Here is a 25688-nt window from a genome sequence, read left to right as displayed (position 1 = left end):
AGTACATCTTTTAGTATTTCATACTCACAGGAACGCCTGGACTGCCAGTAGAACCTGGAAGACCCTGGGGAGACAAATGAAACAAGTTAGTTAATAGTTAAAGACAACAGAGACCTAAAGAGAAGAATACTTTTAATTCAGACAATTAAGGACTCTGGTGATTTGTAGAAAGAATGGTTATCAAGGAAGAAATACTCACATCTCTTCCATCCCTGCCATTTTCTCCTGGGGGCCCTCGAGGGCCCTCTGGCCCAGGGGCTCCCGGGGGACCTTGAAATGATTTATCAGGCTGAGAGTAGAGATAACCAGTCAGCAAGTGACAGTGAAATGAGTAAATAAAAACTATGAAGACAGTTTTTAATGAAACTCATACCTTCAAAGATTGCAGTCATTTATCCACAATGGCGACATATTTTACACAATACAAAATGTTTTTTAACATACACTGAACAAAATTATAAACGCAACACTTTTGTTTTTGCCCCTATTCATCATGAGCTGAACTCAAAGATCTAAGACTTTCTCTATATACACAAAAGGGTTTTCTCTCAAATATGGTTCACAAATCTGTCAAAATCTGTGTTGGTGAGCACTTCTCCTTTGCAGAGATAATCCATCCACCTCATAGGTGTGGCATATCAAGATGCTGATCAGACAGCATGGGTATTGCACAGGTGTGGCTTAGGCTGGCCACAATAAAAGGCCACTTGAAAATGTGCAGTTCCATCACACAGCACAATGCCACAGAAGTTTTGAGGGAGCGTGCAATTGGCATGCTGACTGCAGGAATGTCCACCAGAGCTGTTGCCCATGAATTGAATTTTGATTTCACCTCCAAGATCATCTGAGACCAGCCACCCGGACAGCTGCTGCAACAATCGGTTTACATAACCAAAGAATTTCTGCACAAACTGTCAGGAACCGTCTCAGGGAAGCTCATCCGCATGCTCGTCGTCCTCATCGGGGTCTTGACCTGACTGCAACTTTGCACAGCCATTGAAGAGGAGTGGACCAGCACTCCACAGGCCACAATCAACAACCTGATCAACTCTATGCAAAGGAGATGTGTTGCACTGCCTGAGGCAAATGGTGGTCACACCAGATACTGACTGGTTTCCGGACCCCCCCCAATACAGTGATTTTCGAGTGGCCTTTTATTGTGGCCAGCCTAAGGCACACCTGTGCAATACCCATGCTGTCTGATCAACATCTTGATATGCCACACCTCTGAGGTGGATGGGTTATCTCGGTAAAGGAGAAGTGCTCACTAACACAGATTTTGACAGATTTGTGAACAATACTTTTGTGTACATAAAGTCTTAGATCTTTGAGTTCAGCTCATGATATTTGGGGGCAAAAACAAAAGCATTACGTTTATAATTTATTCAGTATGCTTTTAAATTAATAAAAAGGAAAATTGGACTAAAGATGTCAAATTAATTTAAATGGTATTCATATGTTAATTTAATTTATTTAATAACAACATATATTTATTTTCAATTAGGATGTATCCTTTTACAGACTGCAGGCATGTTTCTAATTTTGGACATTTCAGGTAATATTCAAAATATCTTGGTGCCAACTTGATTTACAGTCCTTATACTTTATTGCTGGTCACATGTGAATTGTTGCAGAAATGTATGAATGGTCTACCTATACAACCCTAAAACCGCATACAAACAAAACCACCACCATAAAATAGATTTAGAACAAAGCAATAAGGCAATTAGGCAACCAAAGCACTGAAGTAGATTACTGGCTTAAAATCACAAGAGAAAGTAGAGTATATAAATAAATACCTCAGCATTGGCATACATCTGAAGAAGCAAGAGAAATCAGATAAAGGGAGAGTTAGTGAAAGTAGTCACACCACCATCACCAAAAGTGTCAGCAGAAGCGTACATGTTCACAATCATAGTAGTAGTAGTAGAGTATATCATGCTGTCATTTGAATATACAGCCAGTGTCAACAGTCCCCATGTACAGAACCACCTCACAGCTGGATGCAGGAATGTTAGCCTGAAATCTAATAGAGTGCCCCAGGCCAGGAAATATTTCTTACTATAATGGGTAGGAATATTTGCATCTTAATACAAGTGATTAAATACAAACACTTTAGCTCATTCTAAATCATTGCGCTGCAGACTTTATTAAGAACAAGATGTGAGATAGCAGAGTGGCATTTTCATTATGGGCTTCCTTCTTTGAGGCAGAAATCTCATTAATTGTGCTAAAGCTACACTGATATGAAAGATAATATTTAGTCATAAATGCCATAAACCTTACACAGTGAATATAAATGAATCCTGCCACTATCAAATACTTTCTCACTGATTTCCATTTAGTTTACACTGTTCAATGATCCCAAACAACCCTCATGCCAAAAGATTTCCATGTTTATGAGTTGTGGGCGTTCATCTACGGACAAGATGGTTATATGATTGCAGAACTGAGGGTAAAACATACTGTGCGTTAGGAATATAGCAAATAATAGAAAGTTCCTGGTGAGTTCTGAGTTCAGTCAGAAGCTGAGCTGAACACACACACAGAGACTCCCAAACACACAGTCACTGCGTCCATTTCTAGCCAGATTACACCTAGCTTCTATACAATTTGTGCATTGACTGTTTGGATTACATAAACCGAGGCAAGGCTAATATTTGCCTCACTTTCTGACTTTTAACTCTAACGTCAAACTAGAGAACCACGTTTTTATCCTGGCCAACAGAAAGCGTGTGAAAAATGAAGCCTATTGCTCATGTAACTAGCAAAAAAGTCCATGCTAAGGTAAACTATTTTGCTAATTAGCCTGCTGACCCTCCATCATAACAAATACAGTAAAAGAGAGATAAATTAATGAATTTTCTTTTTCAAGAGTAGCCTAGGGGTCACTGAGAGGGTTTCATGGGGTCCCCAGCAAAAAGGGGAATAGTTGATTTTCACTATTATTCCATCCATAAGTAACATAAAGACAGAATGTATGACTAATTTGGTCATAGGTTTTGTTTACTTTTGTAATAAAACATCTAAAAGCAAAAATGAAATCAGATGAGGGTCCCTGGGACAAAATCTTGTCAAATGGGGGTCCGTGGTCTAATATGAGTCAATTTAGGGGTCCTTGATGTGAAGAACTTTGAGAACCACTGGCCTACACTGTTTAGTGGTACCACCTGGCTCAATGTTCTTCAGCAACAAGGATGGAGAAAATCACTTTTAATGGTCTTGAACAACAGGCAGCAGGTGTATTGCATTACTGCCAGCTGATAATCAAGTAGCAGCGGGTAGTGTGCCTATACTAACAATTAGATTATTTCAGCAGGGCAATGTCGCCTACATAACCTGTTGAATCACTGAGACACCAATTATTGTGCAGGTAAAGTCAATAATTTTTCAGTTTAGATGTAGCATGCAAAACCATGTTGTTGTTGGTGGACTGAGTGTGGTAGGCTACTTTTCATGTTGCAGAAGCTGCCAGCTAACACAAGGAACACATTCTGTGCTGAAATGAAATGAAATGGCAACTACACAAATATGGCACTCTGCTCACAATGCAGGTTGGGTTTCTGACACTTAAAAAACTTCCTCTTTATTATAAAAGTCTGACAGTTAGCCTAGTGTTTGTGTTTTGGCATCATGCACTGATGTTTAACACCGCCAATGAAATCATGTCTGCCTGGTCCTTAGCAGCTCTGCCTCAAAGAAATGTTTGCAGTACTACAACGCCAACCTGCTGTTTGACAATAAAAAAATAAATAAATGAATTGTCCAACTTGCAAATTGTTTTGAATGAACTGCAGCCTCTGGGTGTACTAAAGGAAACTGCTTGGCCAAGTATCTATTACAGTTGTGTAACTCCATCTCAGCATGTCTGTCCTGTTTTCTTTCAGCATACTGGAAGCCCTATCAACCTGAATAAAACCACAAACCACAACAGATGCTGAGCAGATCCCAGTACTTGTTACTGTACCTCAGTGGCAGGCAGCTCATTGCAACTCTCTCTCTGGGCTCTCTTTGGGTCACAGTGAATCAACATCCACTGGAGTTCAAACTGAAAAGAGATGTTAATGTTACTGCAAATTCAACACTATGTATTAATTTTACGATGTGACATTAACAAAGATTCTTGAAATGCTTCATCATGGTACAGTTATTTCTTTGTAGTTTTAATAAATGCCCTCTCTGGGCTGTTGAGCTTCCGCCAATGCTATTTTCTGCAGGGATTAACTTTTTTTTCCACTGGAACCCAGCTGAGCAGCTTTGCTGTGACAGCAGCACTTTAGAATTATAGCAGAGCTCAGCGCACATAAAAACCTGAACATGTTTGAATGCAGAGAGCACCATCTCACTGAAAAAGCTTGTAAGGAGAGTCAATGAGCCTGATTAAATGTAACAGGCATTTCTCCATCCTCGCTTACCACTACGGAGGCGTCGGGATCAGCATCCAGTCTGCCAATAAGAGTATCTCCCTCTGTGGTGATGGGGCCTTTGCCCTTGATGGGTTTCTGATCCACGGGCTGGCAGTCCACGTACAGAGTGACCTGGTCGTACTCCACTCCAATCATCACCTTGTGCCACTTGGTGTTGAAGAGCACAGAAAGGCCGGGAAAGGTGACAGTCTGCAGGTTGCCGTCAGCGCCCATCAGGAAGTACTCTAGACTCTGCTGGTCGCCATTTAGCCTCAGTCCGGCTTGTTTGTTGCCATCTTCGTCCACTATTTGCCAGACATTCCACACCTTGTTCACCGTGTTCTTGATCATGCGGAAGGTCACCATGAAAGAGTACTCGTCAGGGAAGCCACGAGGAAAGTTCAGCCTGAGGGGGAAATTAAAGAAGTCATATTGTGCTAATTTCAAGCTCTTTGTCCTAGTACTTCATTAAGTACTTTGATTCATGGATTTAAAAAAATCCTTTTTTATCTAATACTGGCCCTTCATGCAGCCAGTCAGTTCAACCTCTGTCTGAAACAAGCTATTTCAGCTTCTGTCTCTTTAACACCCCCTTTCCTTGAAAGTGCACTTTCTTGTGATTGGCCAATTACCAGAAGCCTGCCAAGGGCCAGCACCCAGTACTTCTAAGCACTGCAGCAATAGATTATAATTTTCAAAATACTTTCTATGTCAAAGTTAATTCAGGATTACTGAATAAACAGCACTCAGATCAAATGCAGGACATGGATAAAAAATACTTTAAAGCCCTGCTATCACTGTTTATGAGAGTCAAAAGCAAAAAAGGTAAAACTATAAGAAACAAAGGGCACAATGTTATATCACAAATGAGATACTGTGAAAGAGGCTGCCTCAGTGGAGAAATCACTGCTTCAATTACAACATGCAGTCCTAGTTAGCATCCACAGTCTGTGTTTTTAACAAGCCAGATTCTCAGTAGGTGGTGCCTTCATAGATGGGCGCTGCAGCCGGACTTTTACCATCTTGTAAACGATCAAGGTGAGGCAATAAAAAAGAGTTTCCTGTAAGCCAGTAAAACAAATGACCAAAAGACCACGCTCTAGCTTTGCCTGAGGTGAGAAAGTCTAAAGTATGTGCTGCTTTTGTCCTGCAGAAAAAAAGAGAGGGAGCGCAGCAAAGCTTGCTGGCAGGGACGGATGCACAGTCTGTGCCACTGGACGTGTGGGGGAAATAAACATGTATTTACATTCAGTGTGACAGGCCCGAGTGGCGTAGAAGCAGGCTGCCAGCGAGTTACATAACAGCCTCTAAGGAAAGCTGGCCTGCAGGAACAGATTAGCCAAAACAGACTGGAGCAGGCACACTGGGAAACACCAGGGGACTTCTTTGGTTATGTAAAGTGGTAAAGCTATTAACCTGCACACTCTGTACTGGAACCACTTTTGTGAAATAATGTCTTGAAAAGCGGGCCTTTCACTTGTGTTAAATAAACTGCTAAATGCTAAAATAAAAATGACTCTTTTGACACTGCAGCTGCTAAGGAGGGCTGCATGATGGACTGGACAAAGTGTGAAGCTGCCTCAAAGGGCCCCGAAACCCCCAGGTTTACTATGTGTCATGGGGGGGTGTTATTAAAATAACCCAGATGGTGTCATCACTGACAAACTTGGGGGGTTTGTGGAAATCTGAGGACATGGGCTCTTACCAGTCACTAAGGGTCTAATGAAACATGCTATTGATATGCATTATGGGACATTTTAAGAGCTTGACTCATACTAAAATTTTAAATATCTTGGCCTTTGCTGCTTCAGATTTGTCCATTCTCTAGTAAAATGTTTTTTGCAAGTGTGGTGTCCCAACAATAATGCTGCGATGATGTGTTGAGGAGAAACCCGCTTGACACTGTTCTTGATCATAAAAGTTTATTAAATCAAGGAGTTCAGCATCAATTACAAGCTCTGTAGCAGCTTGGAGAGTGACCCAGCCCGATGGCCACTCTGTCTCTCTGTACATCAAACATAGCTTATATAGGATATATTTAGGTATCTGTTAGGTACCATAGAAGGGTTTGAGTCTGCAAAATAAAGCTCCAACCCATAGAAGGGTACAGTGCTATTCTGAGGTAACAAAACAAGGGGTCAGAGGTCAAATTCTATAGAAGGGTTCAGTCCCTACATAACCACCACTCAACAACTCTCCCCTTAGGAGGTCACTGACCCTCTGCCCTGCTGCTACAGTGCTATTTTAAACTGTTATGCGTCAAATGCACATATATTGGACACTACACAAGCTGCCAACTTTATGGAGGTGCAACACAAAATAGCTTAGGCCAAAATCTATTTTTAGATAATTGGGTTGCAACATCCAAGCTGTTGCTTAATTTGCTTAAAATTCAATGATTAATCTTTAATATGTCGAAAAATGATTCCACAACTGTAAAATAACAAACCTTTTTCTTTCTTGTATGACATCTCAATAGGGGCCCACGACTTATTTTTGCCCTAGGGTACCCAAGCAGGATAATCCAGCCATATTGCTACAACTAACCTTTAATTACAAACTTTGAATGACGAAAGATGAATCACTACCAAAAAGACATAGTGAAAGATGTCTCTTTACCGTACATGTCCTGTAGATACAAAGTAGGGTTCAAAGGGTGCTTTTCCAATCCCACACTCACGCACATACTCCAAAATGCTTCTATTCTGCCTTTGTGTCTGAGAGATGCCAAATAGGTTCAGACATGTTTTTCTTTACCAATTATATGCTGTTCGCCATGCAGTAACATCTGTGTCGGACCTGTAATAATGCAACACCTGTATCGGCAGACCACTGCCGCCTCTCAACATTTGTGTGTGTTTTACTTGTTTTCTTTAAAATCCTCTTTATTGTACTTACATGGTTGGAATTTGGAAGTTGGCCTCCCTGTCGAGGCGGTAGGCCACCTGGAGTGGAGTGGAGCCGTCCACCTTTCTCACACCTTTCACAGTGATCACATCCAGCTGGAACTGGGTGATCAGATCAAAACCTACAAAGTATAGGTGATAACAGTTAGGTGAATAATAAGAGCTGCAACAATTAATCAATTAGTTTTCGGCTATGAAAGTTATCGGCAACTATTTAAAACAAATAATAATCAGTTTAAATAATTTTTTTAATTTGAATATTATCTGGCTTTTCTACTCCTCTTAAACTGAATTTATTTTGGTTCTGGACAAAACAAGACATTTGATGACATCATCTTGGGCTTTGGTAAACACTATTTGACTTTTTTTATTTTTTTTATTTTTTTTTTTACCATTTTCTGACATTTTATAGACCAAACAACTAATTGATTAATGGAGAAAATAATCATCAGGATAATCGTTAGTTTCAGCCCTAGTAATAAGGATCAGTATTATCTACTGTATACTGTGTAGCAGTATTGATAATTAGTGCTACAATACAATAACACAATTCTACTACATGTATATAATTATGATTTAAAGTAGAAGTACTGATGATAGTGGCATAGTTGGAGAGGCTGATGTGTCGTGTGTGTGTATCATTTAAGTGTTATTGCTAGAATTACTATGTAGCAATGATCCTTTAATGATTTAGATCGGTGGTTCCATCATAACCCTTTGATATGGAGATCAGCATCACACACATTTGTAAACTTACTTGTGTGTTGATTTTTCTCCTAAACACAAAAATGTGCATATATATCAAATCAAAATTTCTATCAAATTATCTGAACTTATACGACCAGGTCACTCTGTACATGGACTGCCAGCCCGAACTTATAATTTTTCCATGTAACCCCTGGTATCTGCTGAAGTTCTGCTACCCCTGGTAGGGAACCACTGTCTTAGGTGACAGCTGGACTCAAATTCAGGAGGTTAATGTTTTTATCTTTATGAATAATTCCTTTCCATGTGATGGAAGATGATGTTTTAATATGTTACTTTCTGGTTATCATGATAGCTTTACTTTGTGATCACAGCATACAGTAAGGAGCGTGTATTTATTGAGATAATAAAGACACATAATCTTGATAAAACAGATGATTGTGTCTCAACAAGGCAGTCAATATAATGTTCTTGTGACTCGCGCCAACAGCACTGTGAGACTGTGTGTTAAGTAGTAACCTAAGCATGCTAACATATGCTCACAAGGACAATGCTAACTTGCTGATGTTTAGAAGGTATGTTTATGCGCACTCATATCTTAGTTGTGCATCTTAGCATGTGAACATTTGAGAAATAGCAAGAAACAGAAAGTACAGATGAAGCTTGTGGGAATGCATCACTTTTGGTGATAAATCCAAGTACTGAAATAGGAATTTTGACACAATAGTGAGGCTTGAAGAAAAGTCAGTGGATTACTAAAGCTGTTAGGATTCATCCCCTAGGCACCGTCTGTACATTGTTTCTTCAAAACATCTAGCATTTTTTCATGATAATGGTATAATCATTAAGCAGTTACAAAAAATGTATGATTGTGTGATGAGATGGCAAAATGAGGAAACAAAATAAAAAATGATAATGAATCCCATGTGAAATAAACTTTTCCATTCAACAATGCAGCCACAGAGCAGAATGTGCGCAGATGTTTTGGAGGAGTGAACTGATTGAAACAGGGCGGTGGTGAGCAATTACAATCTTGCTGAGTTCGAATTGTTCCAACTAAAATTCTGTAAAGCTCAAGTGGAACATTTTATTTGCCTCATTTGAAATCTAAAGGTGTTTTGAGGCATGGGGTGGCCCAACCTAATTAACCTTTCTTTGGATGGTCTATTTTCTCCTGTAGGGATTTTTGAGGCTTAGGCTTGTGGTTTTACAACCGCTTCAACTGCTGCTCTTACTTTTGTTTGAACACAACCAGACAGTAGGTCATTTACCTGGAAGGTCATCTTGTCCGCTTCTTATTGGTGGGCAGACGGTGTCACCATCCAGTCGGTTGAGGTCTAGTTCTGATAGAACAAAAAAAAGAAGCAACAATCTTGTTACGCATGCCTTTTCTGAATTTGACAGATGCAATATATTACCAGTGAGTTGAATTCAGTTGGGGTATTCCAGGAGACAGATACAAGAGGAAAACAAGGTCCCTAATGTCAGAGTGGATGAACATCACAATGCACTGTGATGCATTTTTAATATGAGTTTCTCTTACAGTATTTCGTGTTTTCACACATTCCAAAGTATGAACACAGAATAATCAACAATCAAGTATTATATTGCAGACGGCTTGAACACCCCTTGTGATTTGATCAGCTTCCGTCATAACTGTTTCTCGGCTGTACTTGGTGGCAGAGTTTTTGTTTTGTAAATCTACAAATTAAGAGACAGGCCTAGTTTTGCATTGCCATTAAGGAAATAACGTTAATATAAATTTTGTGTGAATGCAGAAAAGCATAAAACTTGATAGAATAAACCCATTCGGTGTCAGTACAATAGCTGTTTAGCACTTGGTACACATTTTGCAGGTCCCAAGACATGTTTTAAAAAACTTCTAAGAATACACCATCACTGTGATATTTCATATAGTATGAGAAGAGAGCGCTATCCCTGAGTTGCTTTACTGCTGTTAGGCAGGGGAAAAGCCTCTCAAAAAAGTCCATGAAACGAGGATGGTGACAGCCAGAGGGCCTCCCTAGTCAATAACCTGAGTCAGCTCATTTACAGTGAGCAGCGTGAACACAACACATCTGGAAGCCGTTCCCAGATCCCACATAACTGCTGAGAAATGAGATAAAGCGGTGAGACGGTATTTATAATCCCATATTTACTACCACTAAACACTTGTCTGACTGTGCATGTGGGCCTCCAGTTGTTAAAGTTACTGCCTGCCGCGGCATTACGCTCAGAAAGCCAGTCATTAGTGCAATGAGCGGGAGATCAACCACAATTGAGATGTCACATGCAGTTGCATGTGTGCGCTGTGACAATGAGGTGAATTTCTCAAACCAGTACACCTACTGTTTTATTATGTAAGTATTATTGTGTCCCCAAACAACGGCAGAGAATGGGCTTGTTGTGATTATCAGAGGGGACATTTAATCTGATTTAATCCTACAACACAGACCAGCAGTGTGTCTGCTATTTCTGGCCTTTGCTTTGTGAGTTCTGATAAAGAGAATGACCTAGCAACAGTCAACATGCGGACGTTAACATCCTCTTTGTCTGTGTTTACAAGACAAACAGTTTCACTGTGATGGTGGCATTCATGCAATTTACGGTACACTGATTATGTGACGTATCAATGATTGTGCAATACACACTGTGACGTGACTTACGTCCAAGTGCTGGAGCAAGGAGGAGGGACAGCAGAGCCATGCAGACAGGGGAGTACGCCAACATCGTTAGATGCCAAGGTTGCCTTCTGTTCAGGAATGATGGAGAAAATCAGTATTCAGTCATGCATCTAATTCTCTTTGACAGTTTGTTTGAGTCTGAATCAATAAAACACCACAGGGACGACGTCAAGCTCTTTGCTGGTGTCCTCTGTGCTCGTCCTGAGCAAATAAATAGAAAGAAAAAGTTTACGCCGTGCCTTCAAATTGTTTTTGCTTTGCATTCCAGTGAAGATAGAAAAGATTACTGTAAATGGGATATGACAGTAAATGCAAAGTGAGAAAATCATGACAACAAATGACAGTTGTTTGACTAATACATTTTTATGAATTAATAATTCAGATTATTAAGTTTATAAGACAAGAACACTCAACTATTTCCATCATGTATCTGAAGCACTTCAAATCACACATGATCATGTATCAGCTTCATATAAGTTAAACTCTAATTCATTTTGGAGGAATGGACTTGATGAATTGACAGATGATGAAATTTACGCCACGCATACACAGACGCAGACGCAGATGCAGTCAGCATAAACTGGTTTTACGTTAATCTCTGTTGGAGTATTTTAGGTCATTGTTTTGGCTTTCACTGTTTTGGTTCACTCTCATCAACCTCCAGGCACCCGTATTCAGCAAGAAAGCACTAACAACAAAACGCTAGAAAGACGTGGTGATGGTGCTGAGGCATGCGACCTCTGACATACAGTATAAAGCAATTGTAATTCGCTTTGGATAAAAGCGTCAGCTAAATGAATAAATGTAATGTAATGTAATGTAATAAACCACAGTGCAGAACCTGCTCAGCACTGCACAGCAACTGGCCACAGTCAGCTGGTCGTAGTGGAGTATTTAGCTGCTAAAGAGTAAGGTGCTTCTCTGAGAAGTTGGTGGAGACCAAAACAGAGCTAAAAGGAAAAGATATACATAAAAGTTAAAAAAATGGACTTGCATTGATCAAGAGGACCCCAACAAAAATTCAAAGTGAATGCTAACGTTGCTCTGTAGCTACTGGATATAGCGTGTAAATAAGCAGATGTTTGTTAACATTCACCATATCAAAATATGATGAGAATATGTCAAAGATGTGTTTATAATTGGTTTCTGCTGCACCTCTGCTAATAGTTGATGCAAGTCTGAAACTGTATTTCAACCATACATTTACTCAGCAGCGGAGCCCTGTGAAAATCGTATAAATCAACTTTGAGTTGGGATTGATTTTTCAAAAAGTCCTAAAATCGATGAACTATATTTTTCATTTTTCGCTACAGTCTTCATTATACTTAAAGATAAGCAGGCGTAGCCCTAGTAACTTATTTACTTAAGTAGTAACTGGTTTGAGGTCATGTCATCTTGACCTCTTGTATTTTAAATATCAGATGAAGGTACAGTAAATAATAAATGACAGCAATAGCCATGCTGCTTTTCCAAGGCGATCTTACACAGCAGAACAAGTGTCTACGCAGTGGTACATTTTGTCCTCACTTTCATTAGCATTAGTCCAATCCCATTTTTTAGCGTCTTTTATGTGTGTCCCAAATCCATCATCAACATTACTCGCCACTCTGATAAATGAATGAGGTAGGGGAGGTGTTGCAAATGTGTGTGTTTGCTTGAGGAGTATGTGCACGTGTGTGTGAGTGCACTGTCAGAGAAATGACTAATGGCAAGTAGGCAAGGTCTCTTCAGGGCAGGTGCTGGGCTCTAACATTATGCCCTTCACATTAAAGGAGCATCTTCAGAGCCTCAGTGGGTTTGGCTGTCTGCCTTCCACGCCGATCCATCTACAGTGTAGACCAGTGCAACGACACTGATGAAATGTGACAAGAGGGAAGCTTTAGGTATTGAACCCTTCCAACTTAGTTTGACATTTTGGGAAATATGCTTATTGGCTTCCTAGCAGAGAGTAAGATGAGATGATGTATAGGGGAAAGCCTGAGTGAATGAAACATGTGACAAAAGTAACACAGAAATTTTCTGATAATGCCAAACTATGTCAGCACATACAGCACGCAATACTTACCAGAACCGTGGAAAATTGGGTGGGTACGTTATACTTTCTCTGTCATATCGAAGTTGTCACTCACGGAAAATATATTCACTCAAGCGTTTATTTTTTTGAATGACAAGTTGTGTTTACGGTTTCTTGTGTCATTGTTATGATCAGCATGTGACAGATTAGTTAGTAGTTTTAACACATCCTGGAGTCTGCCATGTCAAAGTTTTTCATTATAGAAGCAAGTCAAGTTTAACAATAAGCAGTCGCTGTCGGATGATTGAAACATACTGTGTGTGGGACTGGAAGTGAGTGGTTGACTTCGTCTTTTATTCTAAATTATATTTAACTGTAAATCACTCAATATGATTCAAAGCAGGGACTTATCTATCCTATCTATATCTTCCCTACCACTCTCATATTTGTCCATTAAATATTAAGCTACAGCCAGAAGATGGCTAGCATGGATAGCAGAAGTAAAAATCTGTGAAGCCACAATTTGTTTATGACTTGCCTTTTCGTACGGATTAAGCAACCTGTCTGCAGTTTTTTCCTCTTAAATGAGTCTAATGCAAGTTAGGCAGTTCCACAACAATACAGACTTGTTTCAAGCCATAATAGTTAGCCACCCTACAGCCAGAACTAACTCTAAACATAGTGATAATCACTGACGCCTGCCGACCAGTAGCAACAAATGACACCTTCCTTAAAGGATCTCCTCATATAATTTTACAATAAGCTTCTCACAATATTTAGTTGCACTTGTAGCACTGTGTATATCAGTTCAAAAGAAAAAGGGTAGAAAGACAAAGATGAAGTCCAAATATAGTGTAGTTCTTCTCATCTGTCTACAGTGACATTTTTTTTTGTGCAGCAGGCAAAAAAATCTTCTGGGGAAGTTTTCCCTCTAAGTGATGACATGAAAGCCATCTGAAGAAGGATTAAGAAAGTTGCCAGCCGCCTTAATGTAGGCTTTGATCTGCAGGCATGGCTTTCTTAAAGTTTTACTTTTCACATACTACCATGAAATGCCGTTAAACATGCCCCCATCACACATTTACTGCAACTACAGTAAATGTGTGTAATGTGCATCCTGCAAGATTAAAGCTACAGTTTTACAGTCGTTGTCTCACACAGAGATCTTTAGTTCTGCCACAGATCAAAAATGAAGAAAATACTTGCTAGGACAAAAAAGAAAATCCCCAAATATATTCCAGTAAACGTGTCATCATCAAATCAATCACTCATGTCACTTAGGTAATGACATGTCATCTGCTTTAATTCCTGACGTTCATCAACATATGATGGGACTTTCCCCTCGCTGCCACCCATGTCGTGATGTCCCTTAGGTGCTTCCAGAATCCTGAGAGTGAGCCAACACTCCTGGCATGATTTCTACTCTCTCATTTGTCTTAATTTCCCCAAAATAGATCTCTGTTGAGCATAAAGCATCATTTCAGAACTGAAGAAGTCTCTTGAATGAGGGACAAAACGTCTTCGAGTATCTTCAACAAAGTCCAGTTGCACTTAACCTTCTTTGGATAACTATGACCTGGGTGACTGAGAACCTTCCCAGACATCTAAGCTACAGATCTAATTGCTCCCATAAAGTCTCTGAGTTGTCAGAGGGCTGCACAGAGGAAAATGTATATGTTTCTTTTTTTGAAATGAAGATGATAAGTAGATTATTAGTTACCACTCTGAAGTGGGTCATTGTTAGATAAACAAAGTTAAACAAAGTTTGCTGATGAAGAGCCCTGAGAGACATTCAACAAGAGATATTTACCTTGTCAAACCAGAGCCGTGGAAAGCCATGTTTCACTCCCGTTCGTGCTGGGAGACAGACACACTGAGCAATGAGGCACAGTGGTGAGATGCAGGAGCAGAAGGAGCCACAGATATAAAATTCCCCCCCGAAGACAGTCCTACCTGAGCATGTTGAGGACTGACGGAGAGAAGAGGCGTCGGGGATGCTCAAACATTTTCTGAGGACACATAAAAGTTTGTTCAATGGGTTCCCATTGGCCAGGAGTTCTTTGGGAGGTGGTGACTAGATTTTATTACCAACACTTAAAAAGATGCAGAAGCCCATGGGCCCCTATGTGTACCCCCTCCCCACACACACACTTCTTAACGTTACAGTGCCTCCTAATGACACGTATGCCTGTGTTATTCTCTTAATAATTATCGTCAGGATAGGGAACAAGCAGCCAGTGTGTGATGAAATGTGGATTTCATAATCACATGTACTCATCAGTTTAGGTGAAGAATGTTAGCGTGTAGTGTTGACATGACAAAAGCCTTGTTATTAACTGAAGGCCCTCAGGCAGTCATGCTGTTTATGTATCCTGCATGTTATGTAATTGACTCTATGGTGTGTGATCTGTGATTTTTGTTGCACTTTGGAAGATCTGAGAGTCTGAAATGAGCTGCAGTGGGCTGCAGGAATCTCACATTAACCTAAATCAGAAAATAGCTTGTACAGACAATTTGACATTTCTTACAGGTACAGCTTTCTAATCCCCAAAAGATCTTTCAGCTCCTGTGGTACGCGACCATTTTGAAGAGACAGGAACCGCTTTGCCAGTGGGTGCAGATCTCTCAGAAGCAAATGACATTTGTGTTTTAAAAGCTTGTATGTGCTACAAATTCTGCAACACCTGCTTTAAAGGAAAGGCAATAGTGATCTGAAAAGTCATAACCACTGCTATCCAGGAGCATAATGACAGGTCATATTCTTATGAGGGTGCATGACACAGCTCAGAACTTATATTATATTTCTCCTATATTTTTGTTGAGAGACTGGGACTGATTTCCTGTGTGTGTTTATTGATCCTGGCAGTTGTTGTCCCTGCTATATGATATGATATTAGGGATCAATAATCTCACAGTCATCTGATACTCTGCAGTTTACTACAATCAATAATATACAGGTAAAGTATTTGTTACTGTATCGTGTCGCATGAATTGATGTTTTTGTAGCTACACAGCTAGGCTCGTCTGACAGAGCTGTAAGGGAAACATGATACAGTGACTGGGCCTCCCCAGAGATCTGGCAGAGAGATCATGTGTCCAGCCTGGATAATTGAGAGCTCATGCTCTCAATGAGAGAGCAGGCACAGACAGTGCGGGCAGAGGGAAAGAGAAAACTGTTTGTGATTATTCATCCACGTGGCAGGACCCATGATTACCACACTTGTGACCTGGAGTCACATACGCCAAGGCCCTCCAGTCAGCATGAGACTGTTGTGGAAATATAAAAGCAGAAGTGTTATGGTCACAAAGGTAAAACAACAAGCTGTGCTCCACCAAATTTCGGTGTAGAAGTGAAACCTTTGCACCCTGGTAGGTTTTGGATGCAGTAAAATCTTTATGTCCAGTGTGTTGGGTGTAGATTTATAGCTTTTCAAGATATTGACCTAACAGCTAGAAAGTAAGGTACTGTGGGAAAGCATGCAGTCAATATAAATGTGATATATCCACTTCTATGTAGTACACGTAGGAGGGCATTTTGAAGCATGGGTTTACTGCTCACTGCAGCCGTTATCAGAAAATACTGATTTGAACTGGATCCTGGGCTTAAATTTGTATGTGATCAAGCAATCAGCAGACACCACTGTCATAACATACCTCTCTTAAAAGAAAGCTTGTTTATGTTCAACTGTTGCTGAACCGCGGACACTGTGGCCAAAAGGGACAGTACGAGCATTTACATTTTGCAAAAAAGTGCAAATGTAGGTAGAGAACAGTCATAAAGTTAGCACTCAGTCTACCTGTCGCTTACAGAGAATCTATCTAGTTTAGCTAATGTTAGCCATCATGAGCTACTGATCAAACCAGACCACAGTTGCTTGTATAAAATTAAATGTGATTTAGTAATAACAAATTTAAACTTTCATTTGTAGGAGTACTGGAAGTTATCTCTGCTTTTGGAAGTTAGTCTCTCTTTATAGATGGAGCTGGAGTCAGGATGTGCTTAGCTTAGCATAGAAACTGAAAGCACAACTTCGGTACTGTTCACTGTTCTAGAAGGATACACTTGATTAGCAGGTAGAGTAACTGTAACAAGAAGACACTGATGGTTAGTTTTTAAGGTAATATTAATTTCACTCAAAATGTGGCTACACTAAAACAGTTTACTCCATTCAATTCTGATATTAGTAGTTTACTACTGCTTGAGAGCTGAGACCTCGAACATTGCTACTGGATGATAAGAGCAGTTTGACCACAGTTAAGGTTTAAGTCTATTGGCAAAAATGTATATTAGATTTAGACGACATGGCAAATTATACGAAAAAGCCAACATAAAGTGTCTTTGGTAAGGTTTGGTAAAATTCTCCAGTTTGGTGCCCATCGCAGAAGAAGAAAGCGCAATAATATTGTAATTAAAAGAGCACCAGTCAAGCCTCAAATAAACAAAAATGATGTGGAAAACGTGATGGAAATATGGGATTTATGTTACTTTCATGTTTTAATGTAGAGGAACGTTACAGCGTGGACATCGCTGCCACTATTTTGGACGTCATGATTTGTTTGCCAAATCTGTTGCCATTGCATGTATTCCATTTTAATCAATACAGAAACTCTTATAGGGGGAAAAAAACGTTTCATTTCTTTTAATGTGTAAATTGTAAAATGTGCATAAAAACAGGTTGATGGCAACATATTACATACAGATATCCTCCAAGGGTTGGGAACTCTTCTGGAGGGAGGGACAGCAGTTTTCCAAAAGATATTCAGTCATTTGGTGTTTCGATGATGGCGGTGGAGAGTGCTGTCAAACATGTCGCTCCAAAATCTCCCATAGGTGTTGAATTGTGTTGACATCTGATGACTGTGGAGACTATAGCATATGACTTGCATCTTTTTCATACTCATCAAATGGTACAGTGTGACTTGTCCTGCCCTGTGTCTGCATTCTTTTTTTCCCTTTTTTTTAGGTTTTCTGGTATTTGTCACCCATCTGTACAGTATACTAGTTTGTCATAGTTCTCATTAACAATATGGTCTTGAGGATAAGGTGGGTGTGTCTGTAATCATCCTGTCTTTATATTACATCACGAGCACGCCATATCAAATCAAAAGCTAAATATAGCTAGGTAGGATATAACAACAGCAACCAGTGTTATCCTCTGTATTTATACTTTTATTGACTAGAAGTAATCATCTAAGCCTGACATTGAAGTGTGTGAAGATTTGTGTCCTTGCTGTGTAACCTTTATGAAATTTCTACAAAAAAATGTTTTCAGACTATTTGGTCATCTGGGCTCTGGCAATCATCAGGAGAAAAAAAAAATCAATAGCACTTCTCTCTTAATCAAGAGTGCTCGGAGCTTATGGCAGAACGCCATGAGAGAAAAGCAGCAATTGACTTTGGGTGTTTTAAGGGGAAGGTGAAGCTGGGAACAGAGGGGAGGAAACAGTCATTCTGCATAGGTTCACTTGGTGAATCAGAGACACAAAGCACCCAAAGAGACTGATAGAGAAAACTAATTTCCTTTTGTTGATTGTTAAACACACAGTTACCAACGCCAACAGCTTATGTGTCATGGACATTCTATTCATTTGTTGTTATATAATCCTCCCCTCCCCCTTATCTGACAAGTGATTAGTCTGTGAGGAGTTGTTTAACCAGGGCAGATGGCATTTTTATTACAGTACCTGACTACCAGGAACATACGAGACATTGCTGGTTAGTGGTTCTGCCCATTGTTACTTTGCTGATATGCCTTTTCTCCAAGAATAAAATATACATTGGATATCCTATCAGTTTCACTCCTTGGGTGAAACAAAATATAACATGTATTCTGTTGCTGTCCCGTTATTCATCTTCTTGGCCTGTTATTCACTTATTCTAGTGCTCTTTTTACATTGATGTGTTGGAAAGTGTAGAAAATATAGAAAAGGGACTTTTGACAATAGATAATAGACAACATAAAACCAGATTTCAGGACCCTTGAGTGAAAAAGGAGCTGTTGGGACCCTATTAACCGCTTGTACCTCCCACTGTGTAATGTGTACAATGATTTCTTAATTGGAATACTTCCTGGCCCCAGAGTTGCAGTGTGGAAATTTGATTAAACACATTTAATTTTGGAATATGCATCAAATAAAAACAAAGATTATGAGATGTCTTCAAACTAGGCATGACACAGAGACTCTTTTCAAGGCAGGGCATCAAGATAAAGCGGAACCCACATTAAAGCTGCACAAATCAATATTCCGACATTAATAGTGGAAAAACAAACTGTGAAAGGTGTTTCACCTTTTTTAGGTTTTGGTTCTGTCTCTCTGCTGTCATCAACTGTGTTTCTAGCAGCAATCAGCTGTTTTAATCTCAGATAAACCCACTGTTCACTACCTGCCCAGCTCCAAAAGACAGGCAAACTTAGCATCTAGTTAATAGACATAACTAGCTCTTTAGCTGCTAAACAGCCAAATATTTCCCTCATGCTGGTGGAAACCAAAATACAGCTAAGTGAAAAGTGAATATTGGATTTACATTTGACAGGTGGCCATGTGACTCCAAATGAATACTAATTTGAGTTGCTCTGTGTCTGCTGGAGGTGTAAATAAAAAAAGATTTGCTAATATTTATTTGCCAATATGTACAGGTGCTGGTCATATAATTAGAATATCATCAAAAAGTTGATTTATTTCAGTAATTCCATTCAAAAAGTGAAACTTGGATATTATAGTCATTCATTACACACAGACTGAGCGCTGACTCCAGCTGCAGTCCATTCTTTGTGAATCTCCCCCACATTTTTGAATGGGTTTTGTTTCACAATCCTCTCCAGGGTGCGGTTATCCCTATTGCTTGTAAATTTTTATCTACCACATCTTTTCCTTCCCTTTGCCTCTCTATTAATGTGCTTGGACACAGAGCTCTGTGAACAGCCAGCCTCTTTAGCAATGACCTTTTGTGTCTTGCCCTCCTTGTGCAAGGTGTCAATGGTCATCTTTTCGACATCTGTCAAGTCAGCAGTCTTCCCCATGATTGTGTAGCCTACAGAACTAGACTGAGAGACCATTTAAAGGCCTTTGCAGGTGTTTTGAGTTAATTAGCTGATTAGAGTGTGGCACCAGGTGTCTTCAATATTGAACCTTTTCACAATATTCTAATTTTCTGATACTGATTTTGGGGTTTTCATTAGTTGTCAGTTATAATCATCAAAATTAAAAGGAATGAACACTTGAAATACATCAGTCTGCGTGGAATGAATGAATACATTATACAAGTTTCACTTTTTGAATGGAATTACTGAAATAAATCAACTTTTTGATGATATTCTAATTATATGACCAGCACTTGTATTGTTTGGTGATAACTTGTCTATTATGTCACAACTGCTTGCTAGAACCTTAATTAATTCAAGTTTAAGTCATGTCAGTTGACACTGTGCTTGAGTGGTAAATATGCCAAAATAAATCTCAGTTAAATTTGCACAAAATGGTTGACACACAGAAGATGGGAGCTTACTTTCTTGGGCACCAGGGCAGTTGCCCACTTTGCCAAGTTTGTAGTCCAGCCTTGACCTTGCACCATTCTCACTTAACTAATTTTGGTTAAAAGCTCATTGATTGCCATTGATTATTATTAATATTATTATTAATTATAATTAAATTAAGTGTAACTTTAAACATCAATCTTTTCAGATGGAGCGCCCATGGACAAAAAAAAAACTATTATTACAGTGTTGCCTTAACAATTTTACAGTTACAATTTGAGGTTGGGAAATCATTGACCAGAAATGAGCTTATTATCCATTGGTCACCAGCAGAGAGATTGGGACGAAAAGCAAATAAAAAGAGATTATTTAGTTATTGATTTCTTCTCTCAACATCCTTAAATTTAAGTTAATTTTGTAATGACTGTACAAAGCTGTCATAGTCAGAAAAGTTTTAGCTTTTATTCTTACTTTATTTTTGCTTCTGCTGATCTGCCTTTGCCTCCAAGACAAGTCACGGCCGCAAGCTTTTAATTGCGTTATTGTCTTGTTTGCATAACACCCCTTCTTTGTTTCTCAGCATACTTAGATTTCGAAACTGCACGGTTCACTTCAGCTTTTAGGGGGCAGGCTCTGACGTCAGCTCGCCCGCTGGACGCGCACACTAGTGCAGCCGCAGGACACACACTGACTGGGTGCTGACTATTAATATTGCCCTTATGAAACTACCCACAGTCTGTATTGTCTGCAAAACGCGGGGCGGACCCGGAGGAGAAACACAAAGCCACAATCCGCGACAGACGCTGCCGCACTTCCCCAAATTGAAATCCCCGTCAGGAGAGAGAAAGAGAGAGAGAGAGACATAGGGGCGGAATTGAGAGAGAGGGAGAGAGGGGAGAGAGAGAGAGAGAGAGAGCAGGGGACTGCAGAACATACAGGGACTGGATGAATAACCATGGCAACAGCAGCAGCAGCAGGAGAAGCGGTGATATAAACATTTACTCAGTAAAGGCTGGAACCGAACCCTCTGCGGACAGTGCGCTTCATCAAGGTGAGGCTGTTTTGTTCTACATGTGACTCCCTCATTCTGCTTTAGTTGTCTGTTTGCATGTGTGGGCAACATGCGAGGATTGGGAAGCCCGTTGTTATGCATTAGCCTACTGCGGAGAGAGCTGCTACTGTAGACTGCTGGCTTGTTACAACATGTCAGGCTGACTGATGAAGGTTTTTTTTATGGGAAATGTAGAGTCTAATAAATGGGGAATTTAGCTTAATTTATACATCTTAATTAAGCGATGCTTCCATATGGCAGCTAAGGGTCTTTGGACCTACTGCATGTGTGGTAAACACTGGGCATGTGTCATTTTGTAAATAGACTTAAGGACACCACACTGACAACTTTATAAGGCAAAAAGGATAATTTAAATCAAATTAGCCTTGATAGTATTAATACAAAATAATATCCAAACACTGTCATGCTAAGAATGATCCAAGTAAAATACATTATAATTAAATTTAGATTGACAAACTAAGCTGGTGTGGTAACTGCTGCTGTCCAGTTATCTTTATGGCAATCTGCTTGTCAGTGTTTGTTAAACAGTAGTGTTTTGCCTTTATTGTCGCTTTCTCACTGATGCTGTGGTCTGAAATAGTCCTACATGCTGTCTAATACGTACAAAGCAAAGCTCCCACTTCAAAGTCAAACAGTGCAGAGTTCTCATAGTACGCTGCAAAACGATAAGAATAGAAGAAAACAATGATGCGAGGTTAAATAGATTACAATTAATAATGCTATTGTAAAGCAGCCAGGAATTCAGGCCCTCATGTGACTGATGTGAGCATTTCATCAGAGCAGAAAACCACCACATCATGTTAGATTGCTAGACTGTGTCATTTCAAAGCACTTAACTGAACTAACGTAACAGAATGCAGTCTTCATACTTTTGGACCAATTCTTTGAAGAGCACACATTTGCATGTGTAGCTCACACACATGCAGATAGTGACCCACACTTCATTCTCACGCAAACAAGGAAACAGTGAATCAGAGTTTGTGAATCGCAAATGATGATGATGAATGGGGGGGGTGAATCCATGCTCTAGCAGCTCTCCAAAAACTACAAAAGACTCCGGAATAATTGCATGTAGGATTTTCCAGCTGGTGACTTTATCTTGCTATCTATTCTTCCTATTCTATCTATTTTTTTTTTTTTTGATCATAAGAGAATCTCATTTGGAGATAGCAAGGATGCCGGCCTCATCCTCTCAAAGTCTTACTCCGCCACTTGGTCTCTTTTTTTTTTTTGCCTTGTCAGGGATTTGGCATTGTCATTTTGACAACAAAGAGCCTAATACAGCATCATGGAAGGTTTTAGCAAATGCTGGATTATGCCATCACATGATTGCTGGCTCAAGGCTTTCCTGTAAAGAACGCTTTGTCTCCACATATCTGTCGTGCAGATTCCTCCTTTTAAACAGATATTGTTGCAGTAACTTTGATTTGATAGATCTTAATATCCTTTAAATATTTCTAAACCTGGACGGAAATTCACAACATGAGCATTCAGGAGCTGTCACTCATTGGTCTTTTGTCAGGTATCCCTGTATTTGGTGATAGTCTTTTTTCTGTTATTGTGTTCTACAGAGGGGGTTGGATGTTAATGAATGGAATAATGCTGCGGATTAATTTCCGGCCCTTTGAGCTGTGCACACATACAGCAGCTTCCAGTCGTGGCACACAATGACTCTTTGTGTTACAATGAGACCTATGTAGCCTGCAAAATCTGCTCATTCCACATTCAGTCACTGTGAAAATGTTGCCTCTTCATCCTCCCCAAATTGAGCTTGGACATGTCAGTCAGCGTTCCCAACTGAGCTGACACCAACAGGACAGCTTAAGGGCAGCCAGGAGTTTTAGTTTTTCCTTAAGGTGGAGAAAATACTGGAGCTGCAAACTGTAGACTTCCAAGAAGACCAGTGTTTGTGTGTGCATGTGTGTGTGTGTGTGTGCATTAAATAGTAATCAGACAGCAGATGGCTGTTTTGTAATGATTAGTGTTTAATGATTCACAGCAAGTAGAAAATCAGGAAGAGATAGTTTTCAAATTATAGCCTAAGCATTAGCTAGGCTACAGGTTGTGCAGATCTACATGGGGGACAGCAGCATTGCGCAGCTATCAGAGCACATGCATTTTAATTGGGATTTGTACAACAATAGAAAGATGAACGGGGCTCAAGAAATCCTGACTTAATTAAACCCAGGGCAGGAATGGCTGACTCCACCACTAACAATGAAAATTGCTATAGAAAGCGATTAAAATCCTGGAAATCCTGGATCCTGGTTGACAGTCTAAAAATAGGTCTACTGGAATCAGCCTTAAGAAAGATGTTTTCTAAGATGCTGCTATAAGGCTGTCAATATTCGATCATTTTCTTTTTTTGTCAACAAAAACCAATGAAAAGACCAACACCAAAAATCATTGCCTGAGTAGCCCTAAGCTTTGAAAGAAAACCCTCAACATTTGGGATTTGTTTTTAAATTATTACTGTACATCATTTCATCATTTATATATTAGTAGGCAAGCATTAGCAAAGGGCTGAGTGCCACAAACAGTCCTTGGAAGTCAGAAAATATATAGATGAACAAGCGTACTGTATTGTTGGCAATATAAAAGTGCAAGTAACCCCACGTCGCTCTTTCAAAGCATAGTCTTCTGCTGCGGTTGAGTTGTTTCATCATCCTCATGATCGTCATTGTCATCGTCATCAAAGGAAACACAAAGTCTCCTACTTAGATGAATGACAGCTATATGCCTTTGAAGCTGTCAGCGTGGGTGTTTTGGTCTGTGCCTCGCTGATTTGATTATCTTATTGATGAATTTTCAGCAGAGGCTGATAATCAGTGTATGCAGTGTCTGTGTGCTGAATGCTGTAGGCAGAGATAGTTTTGGTGGGGGAAAAAAGCATATTAAGTCCCTGGACTCTGAGCGTCCATTTAATCAAGCATGCAGTGTTCATTCGCCTCCTTACTGCCTTCCTAACACATTGCTTGAGAAATGAGCAGCTCCATTTTTGAATCTCTGAGACTGCAGCTTACGGATAACTAGGATGTTAGCTTGAATTAGGGAAGCACTGAAGCATCTTCGGCTAGCTTAATCAACGCTGAAGAAATCACAAGCTGCACATTCTCCAGTGTCTCACAGTCTCACATCAAACGACCTATAATTGGCTCAAGGCATTATGATGACCGCCGTCATCTGTGGTCACCCTGTCACACACAAAGCTTCACTCTTATGCAGCTGCACGTGTGGTAAGTGTGTGTCAATGTGACAAAACATGCACAGTCAGCAAGAAGAGGCAAAACAGTTTAGTGCAATATCCCATCTCTTCGGGCCATCTGCAGCAGTGTCTAGCTAACGTACTACATAAGAGAAGGTTACTGTGTTCCTCAGGACTGTTTACGTGATGTCATGGGATGGCTTATAAATAGCAAGCTGGCCATTCGTGTGTCATGTCTACGCATTTAACGCCGCTGGAGATGGCACATTTCCTGAGTTTTGGACATGCAGGAAAGGACAAAGTCAGGTGACCTTCATTGGGTGACCTTCATCGCCATGATAATAGTCAGGTGACCTTTGTCATCAAAGTCAGATGACTTTAGTTCTCATGATAACAAAAAACACATGGTCAACATTTTGAAATGGTCACAGTTTGGTTAGGTTTAGGAAATTATGGTTTAGGTTAGAACAAGTACGTTATCAGCTAAGTTACGTGACATGAGTTAAAAATGTAATGTAAGTTCAAATGAGTCAACATTGACTTTTGGTTTCACATGGGACCTGAACAGAGGTATCTTGGGTGAACGTCCTCTCACCATCCTGGATGTTATCAGACTTTTCTGGCAGCGTTAGCAGCTGTGTCCTGTTCTTTATTTGATTTGAGGTTGAAGCACTCCAGCAAGATAGCAGGACAGCGGGACAACATGATGGCTGGTCTTCATCCTAAAAGTCTTTTAACATTGTAAGTTAAGTTTTAAGCTAAGCATTTACATTAGAACGGAACAAGAGTCTGACAATCACAATTTTCTATACCATACTCAAAGTACTAACAAGCTTTACATTGCAAAACAAGAAAAATGCTGTTTCATGTCTGCGAAATGGATCGTGAGGTGGGGAGGACTTTTTGTCTAGGACATGTAGCCCCAGTTTTATAACACAGTAAACATTAAGGTCAATAAACACTACTTTAACAGGCTTCTTGTTTTGATTTAAGTCGTATGAAAACATTAAAAAGTCAATAAAATATGCCAGCTGTGGTTGTCATTTCTAGCCCAAATTGAGAAGCCTGCTTTTGTCTACCTTTGTCTGAAAGTATGGACCCTTGTTTGAGAGGTTACTATGAATTTAAATAAATAAACTGCATTTGTGCAGTATAATGCTTCTTAAAAATTTTACATAAACTTTACATATCACTTTTTGTAGGCCATGGTAGGAAAATGGG

At 39.8% G+C, this 25688-nt stretch overlaps 2 protein-coding genes and 1 long non-coding RNA gene across 4 annotated transcripts in view; 2 read left to right on the top strand and 1 right to left on the bottom strand.

Annotated features, from left to right (window-relative positions):
- The window catches only part of LOC123976489 (collagen alpha-3(IX) chain-like), a 28544-nt gene extending 17797 nt beyond the window's left edge, over positions 1 to 10747 (bottom strand). The window contains exons 1-8 of the mRNA XM_046058715.1: positions 10684 to 10747; positions 9289 to 9360; positions 7305 to 7434; positions 4416 to 4812; positions 3968 to 4048; positions 1800 to 1817; positions 200 to 289; positions 29 to 64 (exon numbers count right to left, since the gene is read on the bottom strand). Of these exons, the coding sequence (XP_045914671.1) occupies positions 29 to 64; positions 200 to 289; positions 1800 to 1817; positions 3968 to 4048; positions 4416 to 4812; positions 7305 to 7434; positions 9289 to 9360; positions 10684 to 10747 (888 nt within the window). The remainder of the gene's footprint in view (positions 1 to 28; positions 65 to 199; positions 290 to 1799; positions 1818 to 3967; positions 4049 to 4415; positions 4813 to 7304; positions 7435 to 9288; positions 9361 to 10683) is intronic.
- Positions 3262 to 4196, top strand: LOC123976491. The gene is made up of 2 exons (XR_006826366.1): positions 3262 to 3373; positions 3888 to 4196. It is a non-coding gene; the product is annotated as an uncharacterized LOC123976491 (long non-coding RNA).
- Positions 10748 to 21121: 10374 nt separating the features above from the next.
- The window catches only part of fam135b (family with sequence similarity 135 member B), a 42809-nt gene continuing 38242 nt past the window's right edge, over positions 21122 to 25688 (top strand). For both annotated transcript variants that reach the window (XM_046059315.1, XM_046059314.1), the window contains exon 1: positions 21122 to 21241. In XM_046059315.1, coding sequence (XP_045915271.1) covers positions 21136 to 21241 — 106 coding nt within the window. In that variant the 5' untranslated portion in view covers positions 21122 to 21135. The remainder of the gene's footprint in view (positions 21242 to 25688) is intronic.

Source organism: Micropterus dolomieu, linkage group LG09 (genome assembly GCF_021292245.1).
Source record: "Micropterus dolomieu isolate WLL.071019.BEF.003 ecotype Adirondacks linkage group LG09, ASM2129224v1, whole genome shotgun sequence".
NCBI lineage: Eukaryota > Metazoa > Chordata > Actinopteri > Centrarchiformes > Centrarchidae > Micropterus > Micropterus dolomieu.
This window is presented reverse-complemented; position numbering and strand designations above follow the sequence as displayed.